The sequence below is a fragment of the Coturnix japonica genome, chromosome 1, assembly GCF_054131305.1.
Source record: "Coturnix japonica strain WE chromosome 1, WE-NBRP24, whole genome shotgun sequence".
Classification (NCBI taxonomy): domain Eukaryota; kingdom Metazoa; phylum Chordata; class Aves; order Galliformes; family Phasianidae; genus Coturnix; species Coturnix japonica.
Genome location: NC_140663.1, coordinates 178,418,274 through 178,436,097, shown reverse-complemented (window position 1 = coordinate 178,436,097; position 17,824 = coordinate 178,418,274). Strand labels below are relative to the sequence as shown.

At 50.5% G+C, this 17,824-nt stretch overlaps 1 protein-coding gene and 1 long non-coding RNA gene across 8 annotated transcripts in view; one reads left to right on the top strand and one right to left on the bottom strand.

Annotated features, from left to right (window-relative positions):
* The window catches only part of LOC107308600 (uncharacterized), a 33,004-nt gene extending 15,570 nt beyond the window's left edge, over positions 1–17,434 (bottom strand). Inside the window, exons 1-6 of one of the 6 annotated variants that reach the window (XR_014942286.1) lie at positions 9,638–9,774; positions 7,708–7,781; positions 7,248–7,377; positions 3,545–3,669; positions 2,087–2,229; positions 880–1,795 (exon numbers count right to left, since the gene is read on the bottom strand). This is a non-coding gene — a long non-coding RNA (uncharacterized LOC107308600). Of the gene's footprint in view, positions 1–879; positions 1,796–1,833; positions 2,230–3,544; positions 3,670–7,247; positions 7,378–7,703; positions 7,782–9,637; positions 9,775–16,738 lie in introns of those variants that run through there. The other 5 variants (XR_004306009.2, XR_004306007.2, XR_014942287.1 and 2 more) reach the window with 5 other exon arrangements.
* SERPINH1 (serpin family H member 1) lies at positions 9,137–15,856 on the top strand. Of its 2 annotated transcripts, none has more exons than XM_015852604.2 (5): positions 9,137–9,175; positions 11,907–12,520; positions 12,677–12,775; positions 13,113–13,345; positions 13,518–15,856. In XM_015852604.2, exons 2-5 carry the CDS (start codon positions 11,938–11,940, stop codon positions 13,818–13,820), a joined length of 1,218 nt encoding a protein of 405 aa, XP_015708090.1. In that variant the 5' UTR covers positions 9,137–9,175; positions 11,907–11,937; the 3' UTR covers positions 13,821–15,856. The 2 variants fall into 2 exon arrangements, with proteins under 2 accessions (XP_015708090.1, XP_015708089.1); XM_015852603.3 differs by having other exon boundaries at positions 11,904–12,520.
* Positions 17,435–17,824: the final 390 nt, after the last annotated feature.

Sequence of the window (17,824 nt, the reverse complement as noted above, 5' to 3'; positions counted from 1 at the left end):
GAATAAAAATGAGAGAGAAAAAACCTTGGCCTGGAGATGAGGCACTACTTTAGTGTAGGGTTTTTAGAGTCAGGGTACTGGTTAGGCTGAGGTTGGACTTGATGATCTTCAAGGTCTTTTCCAACCCGGGTAATTCTATGATTCTATGATTCTATGACTTTGGACACTGCAGTCAATGGTGCTGCTGGGTACGACCGTCAGCAACAGATAGCAGAGATGTCAGCAGTTTTGGGTTTGAGCGTATCCCTTTAAATGAAACGCAGCCCTTGGTCCGTGTCCTGACCTATTCGAGGCTCTGGAGCTGCCTTGCATTCTTTGCTGCTTCTTCTCTATGTTCGGGCAGCAAATGAGCTTGAAATAAACCCCAGCTGGATGGGGCTGAGCCAGAACCACGCAGGAGAGGAGGAGGGCGGTTCTGAGAGGCTTCAATCCATACATATCTTTTAACCACATCGGATTCAAACCAAGAGGAATGACAGGGGGATATGAGACTTGACCTGGAAGCCAACAGAATCTAGGAGTGCAAACAGTTTAGAAAGACGGGCTCCATTTGTACACGGCTGGCAAACACCCAGCGTTCCCCTGGAGGTGATTGGGGTGAGACAACGGTCCCCATTCATCACCTCCTCCCACTGTACCTCTCTCCTGCCTGCCTGGCCACCTCTGCTCTATGCTGAACAAGGGACCTTGTGTGCAAAACCCGAGTTCGTCAGCGCCGACGCCTCCTCCAGGCTTTGAAACAGCTTTTTGCGTGCCACGGGTGCAATGGAAGAGAGGTTTCATTTGCTGTGCATTGGCCAGGAGCATGAGCTGTGCTGCTGCCCAGCAGCCTCAGGGGTGGAGGTGAAGAGGGTTGAAGCAAAGCTGGGCATTCACATTGGAGAATGGGCACTGACTGCGGTGCTGCAAAACACAGAGCAGGAGTCTGTCCATGCCTGGGGTTGATGCAGACTGAGCAGGAGTGGGAGAGAAGATGAGATGTAGAAGCTTCTCTGTGGCTGTCAGGGACCACACAGCCTGCCAGGTCTGTGGATGGATGTAGAAGATGCCTCTGTGACCCCCTGTAAAGCACTCAGCATCCTTTTGGAGTAGGGATGCAGCACAAACCAGCACAGGTTTCACAGCACATGACACCCAGCTTCTGCTCTGCTCCAGCCTTGTACTCCGTGCCTCAGTTTCCCCAACCCTTAAGCCAATCAGCCTCACTTTTAGCTTTACAAAACCCGGAATCTGCAGCTGCAGACCTTGCTGTGTGATGAGTCAGATGTTCCAGCTCACAGCTGCTGAGACCATCTCCATGGGCTTCATTTGTCGCTCTTCCTGCAGCCACAAGTATCCGAGTGCCTGAGAGCCCCATGAGCTTCTGGACCCATTTGGGAAGATGGGAAACCTTCTTAGGCTCAAGGCTTCTGTAAGCAACAGAGCTCCATCTCCATCGGTGTGTTATGAATGAATATAACCCCTGGTCTCTGCACTGACATAGGGAAGGAGAGAAAAGCCAGGGTGTGTTTCCCTGCAGTGGCCAAAATGCCTGTCAGCGCCCATAGCAGCTAATGAACTCTAGGAACAGATACTTGCCAAAGCTCCTGCTGCCAGGACAGCTGAGCACAAGTAGGTTTGGCCACGTGTTTTGCAAGACACACTGAATCCAATGGCCGGATCTGCAAAGAGAAAGCAAAGAAACTTTTGCATATGGATGCATTTCTATGCTTTCAGCAAAGGCTGCAGGCAGCTGGGGTTAATTCTGAGATGGGAAGCAGGGAAAGGTTCGCTGGACGATCAGCAGCATTCCTCCCTGCAAGTAATAAAAGAAGGAAAATGGAAATCTTGCCGTGGCTTTTGCTTCTAAATTTAACACAGTTCTCCCAGAGGCACGAACGCAGCTCTGCACCGTGAGCAGCACCAACCCTGCAGCTCTGCTGGGATGCAGATCTGAGCCTGGAAAAGTCATTAAGGTGGAGGTGCAGTTGGAGGTGCAGCTACTTCTCATCCAGAGCAAAACGCTCACGGATGACACTCGCCCCGCAAGAATGCGTCAGGGTTGCATCATGTGGCCTCCTTGTAATTTCCCAGTAATCCAGCCCACCTTTGCTTTTCAGCCAGGCTTTCCCTTCAGATCCATACAGCAGCTCTTTGTCGGTGCATTTTCAACAGGCAGAGATACAGTATGCCAGCTGAAGTATAGTGTGCCTTGGAGAAGAGAAGGCTCCAGTGAGACCTCATTGTGACCTAATATTTGAAAGGAGAGTATAAACAGGAGGGGGAATGGCTGTTTATGATAGGACAAGGGGGAATGGTTTTAAAGTGAGACAGGGGAGGTTTAGGTTGGATCTTAGGAGGAAGTTTTTCCCCCAGAGGGTGGTGACGCACTGGAACAGGTTGCCCAAGGAGGCTGTGGATGCCCCATCCCTGCAGGCATTCAAGGCCAGGCTGGATGTGGCTCTGGGCAGCCTGGGCTGCTGGTTGGTGACCCTGCACACAGCAGGGGGTTGGAGCTGGATGAGCACTGTGGGCCTTTGCAACCCAGGCCATTCTGTGACTCTGAAGGTTTGGTGTGTCTTGTGAAAGATGTCCTTTTTTGATAAGGCTCCTGAGGGGTCCTTGAGCAGGATGAAGCCCCTTCTTCTGTGGTATCAAATGGGCAGCTCATCCATTGTTTGCATGAGCAGAAAAGACAAAGAGGCTGCCAGGACCCCTCCTAAACATCCCTCCGCTTACACATCCGCAGCACGTGGGCGACAAGCAGTGTACGTGCTGTTTGTTCCTGTTGGACCTCTGCCCAGCACAGGGGCTGCCGAGCCCCGAGTGTGTCTTTCCTTGCTTTCATCCCTCCCCTCCTGCTTAGAACCCCCAGAAGTGCACAACACAGCCCCAGCCCTGCCCTGCATTCACCCCCCCATCCCATCCCATCCCATCCCATCCCATCCCATCCCATCCCATCCCATCCCATCCCATCCCATCCCATCCCATCCCATCCCATCCCATCCCACCCCATCCCATCCCATCCCCATCCCCATCCCCATCACTGGCATCAGTGTTCTGCAGTTCAGCAAACCCAATGTCTAACAAGCCAGCCACTTCCAGGGACACCATTAAGATTGCTGGGGCCCAAACCAGGCTGCCTTTGTGATGGTGACACAGGCAGATGTGCACATTGCCTGCTCACACATGTGCACACGTGTGCATGCACTGAGCCCGCCCCAGAGCTGTGCTGGAAGCTGCAGATTGGCTGGTGGAATATTTGGCTTCAAGCAGGGTCAGCTTTAGGGGCGTTTCTGCTCCAGACAAAATGGTTTTCTTTTACATCCCATTTCCTCTTGAGAGGCCTGAAATGCTGCTGCACTGCAGGGGAGTGGAGGGGCAATGTGGGGCTGTACTTTTAACAGCTTCAGTCCAATTTGAAGCTGAGGGAGAGAGCTCAAAGCCTTCCCATTCCTCCTTGAAAACAAGCAGCCAGGAGCAGCCAAGCAGCTGTAACACTGCAGCAGATGGGTGATGTCCAAGGGAAAACTGAGGCCACAGCATCCCAAAGCATTGATCTTACCTGGCTCCTGCAGCTAAGAGGTGGCCCTGGTGTTTGTGGGGCTGATGCAGCTGCAAACTGAATTGCTTGCTTGCTTCTTTTTGGTTGGTTTTCTCATAGAACGGAGGGATGAGGAGCACAAACAGCTGAAAAGGGAAAGAAAGTCCTGTTGGGAACTGAAAGAAACAGCCCAAGGAGATGGGGGAGTCACCATCCCTGGAGGTGTTCAGGAAACATGCAGGTGTTGTACTGAGGGACATGATTAGTGTGGAAATATTGGTGGTAGGGGGATGGTTGGGATGATTTTGGAAACCCTTTCCAACTGTGGTGGTTCTGTGAGCCTATGATTGGGTTTGGCTTGGCCCCATATCAAAGCATGGAGCCTGATGGGTGCTCCCATGAAAAGCCCCACCCTGAGCTGCAGCCACCTGCAAGGACCCCACCTCTTAGTCTTCCTTCTTATTCTTTTCCCATTGCACAGAATAGGAGCCCAACCTGCTGCTACTGGACTTGCTTTGAGGCCGCCCCGATGCCTCCCTTTCCATCCCAGAGCACCAGAGGAATTTCCCACCCTCCTCAACGCGTTGGCAGGGGACCCTGTGGATTTTGAACTTTTCTGTAGGGCATTAAGCAGGGATTACAAAGCGGGATCAAGGGAGTCTCTCCTCTGCCCTGCAGCGAAGCAGCAGCTGGGGCCTCGCTGGCCTGTCCTGCCCTGTGTGTGCATCACGACATTCCTGCCATAACTGTAGGTGCATGACATCCTGCAGGGCAATCAGTTGTTTTGCTCTTCCTCATTCTCCTCCACTACATTTACTAAAGGAGCTTTCACTGACCAGAACTTGCACTTTTAGGGCATGTAAGCCCATCCCCAACACCTCCCATAAGGCCAAGGCAGCATCCCCTTGCTGCTGGGTGGCTGCATCCCGCTAGTCCAGCTCCAGGGTTAACAGAGTCGAGCTTTGCACATTGCTGTAACAAACCAGACAGGCCAGGGCACACATCCACGGGACTCTCAGCCTTTCAGCTTCACTGCTCTCCTTTGTGTGCTGGCCATTCAGACAAAGCTGGTCCCTCCCAGCACCAGCCAAAACGGGAGCTGGGCACGGCTGCAAGCCAAAGAGGGGGAAATCATCATAGAAGGGCTGCAATGCTGCGTCAAACACGGCTGCTTTCAGATCCATCCAGATCCATGTGCTCTGCTTTGGTTTTGCTGATGAAATTGGGCTGAATAAAAGCTCCCAAACAGACTCAGGTAATCAGTGATAGCACTGCTCCCTGAGGAATGGTCTGAGCTGAACTGCTGTGGGAGGGTTTGAGCTGGTCCAGGAGGAATTCTTGAAGGCTGGGGTAGCTTCTCCATCCATTCCTGCTCCAAAAGCAATGCCCAGGAGTGGGCAGGAGAATGTGGAGGAGCTGATCACTGCTGAATCACAAACAGAGGTGGTAATGCTGCCAACCATGCCACACTGCAGGGACAGGGGATTTCAGGAATGAGCCATGCATCAAGCAGTACCCCAGTCCCATTAGATCCGAGAGGCATCAGAAGGGACTTAGTATCTCCTCTAGAAATGTTCATCCTTGCCAGCCTTGCTACAGACCGTGCTTGCTCCTGGAAAGCAGAAATCCTTTACCAGCACTGTCTCATGGCAGCTTAGGAGATGTCAGACTCTAATATGGAAAAAGCAGGTTGAGTTTGTCCCAGGTCACCGCAGGCTACAAGAACAGTTTAACGTACAAAGCTGTGAGAGTTTATGTTATAAAAGTTCTGTCCAAACAGCAGGGTCTGCTTTCACATTCTGGTTGTAAGACAACAGCACTGCTGTGATATATCAGCGAGTGAATCAGTAACTGCTTTAAAAAAGCCAGGCCAGCCAACCTCAGCACTGTTCACCCATTTGCATGATGGCTGCAGGTTGGGGGCAGGACTCCCAGCCCCAGGGTCTGTAGTTCTGATGCAATAAATCCCCATCTTGTTCAAGCTCAGATCCCAGCCACAAGATTCTTGTTTTTAGGGTCCTTTTGCTACTGATTGTACCCAGGCACCTGAAAGAAGCACCTTCTGCAGCTCGCTGGGATGTAAGCCAAGGATTCTGCACAGAACAGACACTTACAGCTATGGGATGTGACTTTTGTTCTTAATTTACTGCAGGTATGCAAACATTTGGATGATCTTAAAGGTCCCTTCCCACCCAAACCAGTCTATGACTCCATGATTTGACTGCTCTGTATAACTTTATTTTTTGCTACATGTGCATTATCATGAAATCAACAAGGTTGGAAAAGACCTCCAAGGTCATCCAGTCCAACCATCTACCCACCACCAATATTTCCCCACTAAATCACGTCCCTTAGTTCAACAGCATTGGCCATACCTTCCAAGTCAGTGAGCTAAAGTGTGTTTGGCCACTATATATATCCAGTAGGTGCATAAAAACGTGGGTAAATTTAGTGTCTATGTATTGAATTGACACTGGCAAGAGTTTAGCAGAGAAACTGAGCTAATACTGGAATCATAGAGTCGTTAAGGAAATGCATGGCATTGAGAATAATGACTTAACAAATCCGTGAGGGCTTTAGGGTCAGAACTGATGCAAAATGAAACTGAAATATCACAGAATGGTTGGGTTGGATGGGACCTCAAGGATCATGGAGCTCCAACTCCCCACCACACACAGGGCCACCAACCTCCACATTGATACCAGCCCAGGCTGCCCAGGGCCCCATCCAAGCTGGCCTTGAACACCTCCAGGGATGGACGGGGCATCCACAGCCTCTCTGGTAAAATCAGAATCAATTAATTTGATTAAAATGATCCAAATCAAGTGACACATGGGCATTACTGCAATGCGTATTGAAACACTTCGGATAGAAGCGCTTGAGGAGCTCCACAAATCCCTGCTTACGTTCACATTCATGAGCTACACTCACTGGAAGGAAGAGAATACGCATTACCGCCAGCCATCACAGCCTGCACCCACACAGCAGCAACGGCGCTGAGACATCACCGCAGCCCTCGGTAGACCCTAAAATGAAAGCTCTCCATCCCCAGGGGCACAAAGCAGGCTGGAAATAGCTCTGCCCAAAGAAATCCACACGAGCCGGCAGGCTGGGAGGAGCTGAACCTTTTGGCAGCTGGGCCTTTCATTACGGAGCAGAGAGGACGGAAGAAGGCAACTCCCAGCATCGCTCCCCCTTCCCGCTCCCTCCCATCCCACCGCCTTCAGATCTCCTACGTGGCACTGTGGGGGCTGGGAGAGCCTGTAAGTCTGGCTGCACTTAGAAAGCACTCCATGGCAGCACAGATATCCCCCTGCCGTGTAGATCAGCCCCATTCCCGCTGCTTTTGCCCAGGAAAATAGGATCCTGAGCTGGATTTAGGGAGAACGCACTTCTTTCCTGCATGTACACAGCCCTAAGTGTGGTTATCTCAGAGCAGCGCACCCACGATTGTGTTGTACTGGGGGGATACATAAGGAGTGCAGAGCAATTAATGATAGCATGAACACGGGGGGGAGAAGAGGGGGAAATCAGGCAGAGGTTAGTGCTGGCTGCCTGTCCTCAGTCACAAAGAGCTATTCTTATTCAACACCAAACTCCCCTTCTGGAGGCAAGTCTGTTATAAGCGCTCTGTCAAAGGAGTTTAATGCTCGAGAAGGATGAAAAGCTTTACAATTTCTTTTAAATATTACTGGGAAGGAATAAAAGAAAAGGACACCCTTACCCGGGAAGTGATTTGACAGAAGGGATTGAAGGTGGAGCAATCCAAAACCTGGCAGAGGAAAGAAGCTGCTGCTGGGAGCTTGAAGGAGCTTTCCTGGTTCCTGAGCTGGTACAGATCAGCACCACTTCACCTGTGGATTGATTGATTGATTGATTGATTGATTGCAACCAGCAGATTCCTTTCTTTCAATCCATAGTAATGAAGCTGATCCACATCCAAGAACTCAAATCCCAATGGGAGAAAAGTGCTCCAAGTGGATACTGGTGTGCAACAACGTGATGCTCGAGGTGTTGCAGAGCCCTCTGTCCCCATGGATCCTTCCTAGAAGGAAGCCAGTCCCCAAGCATCACCACCATGAGCTCATTATCATTGAAGGTTGGAAATGATCTCCAAGATCCCCAAGTCTAACCCCAACCCATCCCACTGACCGTGTTCCTAAACCCTGAGCTAAGGTACCTGCCTGGATGCACAGCGCCCAGGGAAGCCGCCAGCTGGAGATGCAGTTTGTTCAGGTATTTCTGCACACAAACGTTGCTGAAAAATAAACAAAACCATCACATAAAGCCAAAAATGACTTCCAGTTTGGCACCCAAAAGGTCACCCGGTGAGTGGGACCTTTGGCACTTTTCCCTTGGAATAGATCTTGTGCAAATAACACCGCGTGGATCCATTCAGCCGTACTAAAGGCTGTTGGGAAGGGCCGTCCCTCAGCCAGAAGCAAACAGTTGGTGAGCAGAACAAACCCCACTATCTGCTGCTGCTGTGAGCAGGTTCTTGTTGCTGCAAAGTGTGCTGTGAGCAGAGCCAAACCCAGCGTTATCTTCATGCAGAGGGCACTGAAGCCACAGCACTGCTGTCCAGAGGGGTGGGTGCCCCATCCATGGCCGTGGATGGGGCCCTGGACACCTGGGCACCTGCCCATGGAAGGATGGGGTTGGGTGGCCTATAAGGTCCCTTACAACCCAAACAAGTCCATTATTCTGTGATTCTATGGCACTGTGATTAGAAGAAAGGGAAGACACAGCCCACAGCTACACAACACAGTGATGCAGCATCCTCCTGCTGATGTGGTGCTTATCAATGAGCACTTATCAATTGATTACTGGATGGTACCACTGGAACAGGTTGCCCAAGGAGGCTGTGGATGCCCCATCCCTGCAGGCATTCAAGGCCAGGCTGGATGTGGCTCTGGGCAGCCTGGGCTGCTGGTTGGTGACCCTGCACACAGCAGGGGGTTGGAGCTGGATGAGCACTGTGGGCCTTTGCAAGCCAGTCCATTCTGTGGTTCTATGATGCCTAGAATATCACTGTGTCCCTGTGGGGCTGCCAGATTGCCATCACAAAAAAAAACCCATCCCACACTGGCTTAAAAATGAATCAAGGGGTGAAAGTGGAGTTCAACGCTCCTGACTCAGCACAGGAACTTCGCCAGCGCACGTTCCTTGATGCAGGAGTTCTTCATCAACCACGGAGACATTTCAGAAGGCAAGATATGGCTTGAAAGCAAAGTTAGATGTTAAACCTCTGCTGCCTGTGGTCCATTGGGTAGAGCCTGTTGCAACAGCCTGAGATGCCGTGGAGCTTGATGCTCTGCACCTCTTTATGCACCTCCAATCACCGAGGGGGCACAAAATCAGCTCACCCAGAGCTCCATATCAACGCAGGAGCCCCGTTACGGCTCAGCCTCACTCCCAACCCCCGTATCCCCCCCTTCCCAGCCGCCCGCTCCCTGCCATTGGTGGGAGGCCGGGAGGGTTTACTCGGATCCTCCCCTTCCTTTCTCCCTCCCCAGGCTGGATTTTCTTTTTTTTTTTTTTTGAGAGGTTTTTCCCAACTTCCAGAAGTTTCTTGCCGGCCCCTTATATACCCCCACCTCCGGACCGGGAGGTGCACAGGGAGCTGAGCCCCGATCCTGCACTGCTCCGGAGGTAAAAGGAGGGGGGAGAACCCCGGGGTACCCCCACTGCAAGGGGAGGGGATGCAGGTTGTTATTTGGGGGCTGCTTGCTGCTGGCCGGCCCCATAAGGCAGAGATATGGGATAGTGGGTGGGGAGGGGGCTGAGGGCTTGCATGGTAGTGGGGTTGGGGGGGGATATGGCTGGGTTTTGGGGATGGGGTGCCCCATAAGCTGTTTTTCCCAGCTATGCTGAAGGGAAAGTGCTAAAGGATCCCCCCTACGTTCACTAGAGCTGATCGCAGTGTAGTTGAACCCAGCAGAAGCTTTTTTTGTGGGTTGGGGGGGGGGGAGAAAAAGGGAGCTTTGGAAGCGCCGACTTGGATTGAGGCTGGAGACAGCCAGCAGCTCCTGCTCAGCCTTGGGGACCTTGAGGACCAGCGCTCAGCACGAGATTACTAACCTCGTCCCCCTGCCTGCCTTAATAAAGCCTCACCTCCTTCTAACGGCATGGAAATAGCGGCATTTGCTTCATAGTCTTGGTCCTGGCCGGTCCCTGAGAGCCCCCGTTGAGCGATATGAGATGCCACGCTGGCACGGGGCGTCCCCTCTTAGGGCTGGGCTGGAGGGCTGCAAGAGAGGATACAAGCTATTGCACATTCCATCGCTGGTATCTGGACCTATTGCCACCCCGTGTTATCGATTCACCCAACATCTCACACCTAAATGAAGAATAGGAGGAATTTCTCCATCTCTTTGCTATAGTCTGCAATGCTCATCACAGCCCAGTGCCCCGGGCTGAGCTTTTTTTTTTGGGCCATTTTGTGCAGAAATGAAGCATTTTTAGGCTGAAGATATGAGCGTTGTGGGCAGCGGGTTGCTTGCAAGAGGACTACTCCCTGTATCTGTTTTCTTTCAGAATGAACAAGGCAAACGTTGACCTCACTATGAAACAGTTTCAAGGTATCTTTAGAAAGGAAAAAGTGTGGGGGGGGAAAATAAATAAAGCAAAGAAATACCTTCCCATTCTAAACGCCCATCCGATGTTATGTGCACCTTTGAGTGTGTTAAGAGCAGTTCTGAGCCCTTTGCTCACACTGTGGCTTTGGGGCAGCACTTCCTTTCAACATAAGGTTTGCTCCCAAAAGAGCTTTAGGATATAAATTGCTGTGTAACTCCCATGCTGGCAATGGGTTCCCCGGTGCAACTGCGCACTCTCTTTGCTTCAGGCTGTGTTGTGTGCATGCTTCCTTCCATATGTAATCCCAGCGGGCCCTTCGCTTCCTGCTGGCTTTGCTTTTAACCCTGAAACAGCCGTGCCCTCATCCCTTTGTGTGCTGGGATGGTTCCAAGCAGGGTGTGAGGACAGGACCAATGGATGCAGCCCTGTGTGTGATGCACAGTGCTGGGAAAGCTGGTTTTGGGTGTGAAATTGGGGTTTAAAGGGTTGGAATGGGCCATCAGCGAGCCTGGCTGTGAGTGCTGTGAAGGAGGGGGAGGAAAGGTCTAGATAGAGATGGGGTGTAGGCAGATGGTTTCTCATTGCTGCCCATTCAAGAGACAGGGAGGCCAAAGAACCTACTGGAGGATGCATGTTAGTTTGGAGCTGGTGTTCCATTGAGCTTTCAGGCCCAGCATTTAAGATTGGTCAGGTTGGCTGAGAATGTGTTTGAGCTCGGAACTCAATGGGGATGTGCGTGCTTATGTTGAGATGCATCTATCTACTGCATATATGTGCTAAGGAGGAGGAGGAAAGAGGGGGTTCAGCAGCTCCCTCTGTACTCTGGCTCAATGGCAGAACTGAATAGATGAAACCAAGAGCTGCACAACCAGCCTCGGATCTGCTGGTCAGGCACCGGCACAGGCTGCCTGGGGGGGGGGAAGGGGGGTCACCATCCACAGAGGTGCCCCAGAACCATGGGGATGTGGCAGTGGGGGATGTGCTCACTGTGCATGGTGGCGGTGGGTTGGACTAGATGATCTTCACAGTCTTTTCCCACTTTAAGGATTGTGTGATTCTAAGAGAGTCCTTCTTGTGGGAAGCTCACGTGCTCCATCTAGTGCCTGAAGAGCTGAGCGCTGGGTTCTATGGGGGTCCCCATGGAGGACAACCCTTGTCATACGTTACCCCAGGGCTGGGCTGGCACTGTGCTACGTGGCCCTTGAACAGCAGAAACATCCCACTTCTAGTTTTACTGACCAGAGCAGAGGTTTGATCTGCTGCTCTGGGGGCAGAAATACCAGTTGATCCCACTTCCCCACCCTTCCTTAAGTCATTTTCTGTACATAGAAAGAGAAGTGAAGGTCTCAAGTTCAACCAGAGGAGGTTCAAGGTGGACATTAGAGAAAACTTTGTTCTCTGAAAGAGTGGTGCAGTATTGGCACAGACTGCAGGGACTGGAGGGGTCACCATCACTGGAGGTGTTCCAAAGCCATGGGGATGTGGCACTGAGGGATGTGGTCGGTGGGTGTAGTAGGATGAATGATCTTGGAGGTCTTCTCCAACCTTCAGGATTCTACAATCGTACATGAACATAATACAGTAAAAACAGGTTATAAAGGAAGCTCTGGTCCTGCAGTTTGGATACAGCCTGCTCTCTTGCTTGAGAGAAGGCCCAATGTGGACTTGAGATCATTGCACCACAAGCGAAGCATTGATGCTCATAGATCCTAGGTGTGAATTGCACTGGATGAGCTCCCGGGGTCTCTAAATGCTTCAGGAAAAGCTCGGGACACACTAATGTTAAACCCTTCCTGCCCAGCAGGTCCCCAGACGCATTCAGTGCCGCCAACACCATGCAGGTTTTCCTGGTGCTCGCTCTCTGCGGCCTCGCAGCGGCTGTGCCCTCAGAGGACAGGAAGCTGAGCGACAAGGCAACAACGTTGGCCGACCGCAGCACGACGTTGGCCTTCAACCTCTACCACGCCATGGCCAAAGACAAGAACATGGAGAACATCCTGCTGTCTCCAGTGGTCGTGGCTTCTTCCCTAGGCCTTGTGTCCCTTGGGGGTAAGGCTACAACTGCCTCCCAAGCCAAGGCCGTGCTCAGTGCAGACAAGCTGAATGATGACTATGTGCACAGCGGGCTGTCGGAGCTCCTCAATGAGGTGAGCAACAGCACAGCCCGCAATGTTACCTGGAAGATCGGCAACCGCTTGTATGGCCCCACCTCCATCAACTTTGCTGATGACTTTGTGAAGAACAGCAAGAAACATTACAACTACGAGCACTCAAAGATCAACTTTCGGGATAAGAGGAGTGCCCTGAAATCCATTAATGAGTGGGCAGCCCAGACCACGGATGGGAAACTCCCAGAAGTCACAAAAGACGTTGAGAAAACTGATGGAGCCCTTATTGTCAACGCCATGTTCTTCAAGCGTAAGTGCTGCCTTCAGTTCTTGACCCCAAGCCCAGCTTAAGCCCATATATAGCAGCCTAAACCACCCTTGGGTCCACTGAAAGCATATGGTTTTTCAGAGTATGATGGATTTTTTGCTGCTCCCTTCTCTCACATGCTGAATCTCTCTCTTGCAGCTCATTGGGATGAGAAGTTCCATCATAAGATGGTGGATAACCGTGGCTTCATGGTGACCCGCTCCTACACGGTGGGCGTTCCAATGATGCATCGTACAGGTAAGTTGCAAACATGCCCCAAGACCAGCTGGAATTAGCTTGCTGTTGTTAACTGCTTCCAACATAACTTTGCTTCACGGGCAATGAGTGAGAGAACAAAGCATGGTATGCTCGCTCTGTTGATTCAGTCTGTTAGCAGAGATTTGCTGTTAGGATTAAACTCTATCTCGTGACATGAATGAGAACCACAGTTATGAGTTGCTGCCAAGTCCAATGATGCTGAGCCCAATATGGCAGAGGTTTTCTTCCCTCAGTGTTGGGAGCCCAGGATGAACTGGCAAAAGGGTTGTGGCTATTTACCCATGTCCTGTTTCCTATCTCTGATTCTGACTTCAAGGTCTCTACAATTACTATGATGATGAGGCAGAGAAGCTCCAGGTGGTAGAGATGCCACTGGCTCACAAGCTCTCCAGTATGATCTTTATCATGCCAAACCATGTGGAGCCTCTGGAGAGGGTTGAGAAACTGCTGAACAGGGAACAGCTGAAGACCTGGGCTGGCAAGATGAAGAAGAGATCCGTGGCCATCTCACTGCCTAAGGTTGTCCTGGAAGTCAGCCATGACCTGCAGGTAAAGGAAGCCCTTAGATAACATTAAGCCTTGCAGCTATTTGGGGTGGGAGAGAGAAGTGGAATAATGGGACTGCCTAGGCTAGATCTTTTTCTATTGCTCTGGCAGTGGATGGAACAGATTGCACTGTGTTGTGTTTGGGGAAGATTGCTGACCTCTGCTCTCTTCCTAGAAACACTTGGCTGACCTGGGCCTGACAGAAGCCATTGACAAAACCAAGGCTGACCTGTCAAAGATCTCTGGCAAGAAAGATCTTTACTTATCCAACGTCTTCCATGCCGCTGCTCTTGAATGGGACACGGATGGGAACCCCTATGATGCTGACATCTACGGCCGAGAGGAAATGAGGAACCCCAAGCTCTTCTATGCTGATCACCCCTTCATCTTCATGATCAAGGACAGCAAAACCAACTCCATTCTCTTCATTGGCAGGCTCGTCAGGCCCAAAGGAGACAAGATGCGTGATGAGTTGTAGTTTTTTTTTCCTCCAGAGCTTGTTTTGGTTTGCGTGGTCTTTTTTAGGGGGGGATTTCAAAAAGGGGGAAACACTATTTTGTATCCTTCTCGAACTATGGGTGCTATTCAGACCAGGGTGCATTGTGATGAGAAACCAGCATACACTTTACCTCACCCCCAACATACTCCATTGCACAAACCCAGCTCCAGAGAATAGGGGAGCCTGGCACAGTAAGTCACCAAGAGCGGACAGGAACTGGCATGCGTTGTCTCAGCACTTCAGCTGAGATGTTTGGGCTGATGCTTTGTTCCTCCCTGCACCTGCTTAAGTACCTTGCTACTACCATCAGCCCTGCAAAGGCACGAGCCCTCCACCTTTCCATCTCTAATTCTTCTGCACATTTAAGTCTGCCTGCTTTTTCCTTGCTTTGGGGCTGTGGAGCATCACACTAAAGCTGCTGATTCCTCTGCAGTTGTTTCTTGCTTGTGGCAGAAGGCAAAACTATGCTTAGCTCAAGTGGTACAAAACAGAATGACCAGGGCTGATTCTATGCTTTAACCCCACGTGTACCACTAGGAGCAAGATACTGACAACAGGCAGAAGCTGAAATTCTGTGCTGTTGTGCCTTTCTGTCCTGCCTAACCCTGCTCTGGATAGCTGAGGGCTGCTTCACCAGCTCCTTAGCTAGAATACTGCAAAGCCAGGTGCAGCCTTGGTCTGTGTTCTGCAGAAGTAGATGGGTTTGGGATGTCAGCAGAGGCCAAAGAGACAGGCTTGTAGAAAGAGACACCTGTGGAATTATTTAAGTGACTCTCTCAGAATTATGAGGGGACTTTGGGGCCAACAACCCCAATTAAACAAACCAGGCAAATGAGGAAACATCTGGTGCTCCCGCATCAGAACACAGGACTGTGAAAGAGTTGACACTGTGAAGGTTCCCCCTAGTTAAAAGCAGGGCTGGTACCCATCAGCTCCTGTACCAGACTAAAGGGACTCCTCTGCTGGCCTCTAGCATGGAGATGGACCAAGGCTCACTTCTACTTGCATCAGTACAAAGCTTTAGAGCTTCCTTTACCTGACTTCTTAATATCCCTTTTCTGCAGCTCCTCTCCTCTTTAGCTCCCTGTTGGCTGACCTGGATAAGGGCACAATGAAAACCAAATGTATTTATAGTTATATACGTATTTATGTCTGATAATTAACAAGTTTCATAGCCTGCTCCAGTCTAAACTTGGAGGTTTATTCCCATCTTCCTCAGATTAAAGGACACTGTCAGGTTAATCCTACTTCAAAGAACTGATGCAACCCCAAGAGCATTGAAGCATGCATCAGATAAGCCTTGCTATGCACTGAAACATACTGCAAAGCAAGACATGAGTATTGAAATAAGAGAAATCTGGGCATCACGTTAGCAGCAGTTACTTGGAGCCAGCAGGGACAGTGTGACAGTGTTGCTTTTCTTTGTATTTTCCTGCCAATACATCTGCTGTCATACAAGCCCAACACTGCATTTTGTTCTGACCATCCACATGACCATTTCCACTTATTTATTCACAATGTTACCTCTCGCATCTTAGCAGGCATCTCCTACAGCAGAACATTCAACTTGCAGCTCTAAGTTTAACCTGACTGTGCCTTATCTGGATTTGCAAGTTAGATGGTTGCAGAGAAGCAGGTCTGCCTTAACTCCCATCCAAGCCAGCCACACAGGGAGGGTTTGTCCTTGGGTTTCTTCCTAGTTCACATTCTCAGGTGCTTTCCTGACCTGGGTGGAGGAGGGAACCCACAAAGCTGTACCCAAATGCAGAGGAAGCCTGAAAGCCAACGTGTATGCTACACGACCTGATGAATCAGCGCACTGAAACCCACATGCTGTACCACGTTATGGAAGATGGGGTTGGGGGGGGGGGAAGGAAGGGTGGAGAACGGGAAGGCAAAGCAACAGATAGTGTGAGTCAGCTGCATCATGTGGATGCAGTTGTCCTATGGCTTTTATTGTCCTTGTACCACATGATGACTGTTGTATAATTTTGAAATAAAACTTTTTCAGTGAAGCTCTGGGCAGCCAAAATAACTTGCAGGGTTTGGCAGGGGGAAAAATACTGTGTTTAAAGAAGGGCTTACAGACAGTCCTTGCCATGACATCTACGTCATAGGAAAGGAGCTCTAATACTAAGTATGCAAACTCACAAGTGTCCAGCATCTTTAACACTGCACAGACAGGAGGACCTACTGCCCTCCCCTGCTGTGACATTCAGCTGGGCAGCAAACATCTATTAGACAGCCTTACTGATTGCTCAACTCAAAGCTTCTGTGGCTGGAATCCAGTCAAAGGAAGCCGGGGGGGGGGGGGGGAAAGAAAAGCAAGAACCTGCAGCTTCTGTCAACACAAAGCTAGGTCTTAGAAAATCTGGCAAGGTCACACACTGCTGGCCAGTGTACTTCCACTGCTGGAAAGGGATTAACATGCTGGCTATCCAAGCAACCATCTGCCTCTCAGCCATGCGCAAAGAAAGCTGTAGATATCTTCCCTTTTTCTCTGCACCAAAACCACATCTTGGGTAGGAAGGTGCTTACATCCATGTGCAAATCCCCAGAGACTGAAAAAGGACCAGGTGCTTGAGGGATCACAGCCTTTTTTACTGTAGAAAACTGCAGCATCCACTCCCAGCACCAACCTTGGCAGTCCTACACCATCATCTACAGCAGCATTGTTGCAAGCAAGTTAAAAGCTATTTCACATCTTCCAGAGCCTTTCTTACTCCCACACTGCCTTGTTACGAGCATGTGCTTTTTATCATTGATAGAACTGCACTTTAATGACACCAGAAGCTGAAACATTGAACTAGTAAAGCTTTTCAGCATGCACACAGGAACCTGAAATCAGACTTTTCTCTGGGGCCCTGAAACAGCACAGCTGTTTGTACAAAACCTACCCAACATTTGAGCCAGCTCTCTGCCAGGCCAGCTTTCCAGGAGCCACATCAGAGATGCCAGGAACAGGAAAGCTGAGGTTCACATTCATACACTGCCAGACAAACCAGTTTCTGATGCCATCTCTGTCTGAAATTCCAGTTCTTAAGTTGCTTGCCTAGTTCCTGCAGAGAATGCTCAAATAGCTTGGGTTAGAAGGAACCTCAAAGCCCTCTTCCATGGGCTGGATGCCCCCATACCAAGCTACTCATGCTCCCATTCAGCCTGGCCCTGAATGCCTTCAGGAATGGTGAATCCACAGGATGCTCCAGCCAGTTAGTGCCAGCTCCTCCCCACTCCCTAAGAAAAGAATTTCCACCTGGTATCTAACTTAAATTTCCCCCCTTTGTTTAAAGCTCTTTACCCTTTGTCCTACCCCTACCACATCATGCAAAAAGTCAGTCTCCCTACTGTTTGAGAGCTCCCCTCAAGTACTGTAAGGCTACAAGGTCACCCCCCAGAGCCTTTCCTTCTCCAGGCTGAACACCCCCCTCAGGCTGTCTCCACAGAGAGTTGCTCCATCATCTGAGCATCCTCATGCCCTCCTCTGGACCCACAGACCCATGTTCCTCCTGTGCTGGGGGCCCAGGTCTAAACACAGTGCTCCAGATGGGACCTCATGAGGGCAGAACAGAGGGGGACATTCCCTTCCCTGCCTGCTGCCCCTTGTTGGTACAGCCCAAGGGACTGCTGGCCTTCCAGGTTCTAAGCACTCACTGCTGGCTCCTGTCCTGCTTTTCGTCTATCAGGAACCCCATGTCCTTCTCTGTAGGGTTGCTCTCAGCAAGTTCTTTTCCTGTCTGTACTGTTATCTGGAACTGCAATAGAAAATGGGAAACTGGATGTAAAGGCACTCTGCCTAAGGAAAAAAATCACAGATTTGTATAGTTTCAGTTAATTAAACATATGAGTTCCAAATTGCTCAAAACGCAAACAAAAAGCTTGTGAACATCACGGTCTCTTTGTGATACGCCCAACAGTGTCTTCATGTAACAGCACTGGGCTTCAAGAATATCAGTCTGAAAGTTAATGAAGTGCTGAGCTGGACT

What these genes read in the sequence shown, in the direction of transcription:
- SERPINH1 (XM_015852604.2), top strand. Translation starts at nt 11,938, where the DNA reads ATGCAGGTTTTCCTGGTGCTCGCTCTCTGCGGCCTCGCAGCGGCTGTG. An exon ending in CAACGCCATGTTCTTCAAGC is followed by an intron (nt 12,521 to 12,676) that starts GTAAGTGCTGCC and finishes TCTCTCTTGCAG; the next exon opens with CTCATTGGGATGAGAAGTTC. An exon ending in AAGTCAGCCATGACCTGCAG is followed by an intron (nt 13,346 to 13,517) that starts GTAAAGGAAGCC and finishes CTCTCTTCCTAG; the next exon opens with AAACACTTGGCTGACCTGGG.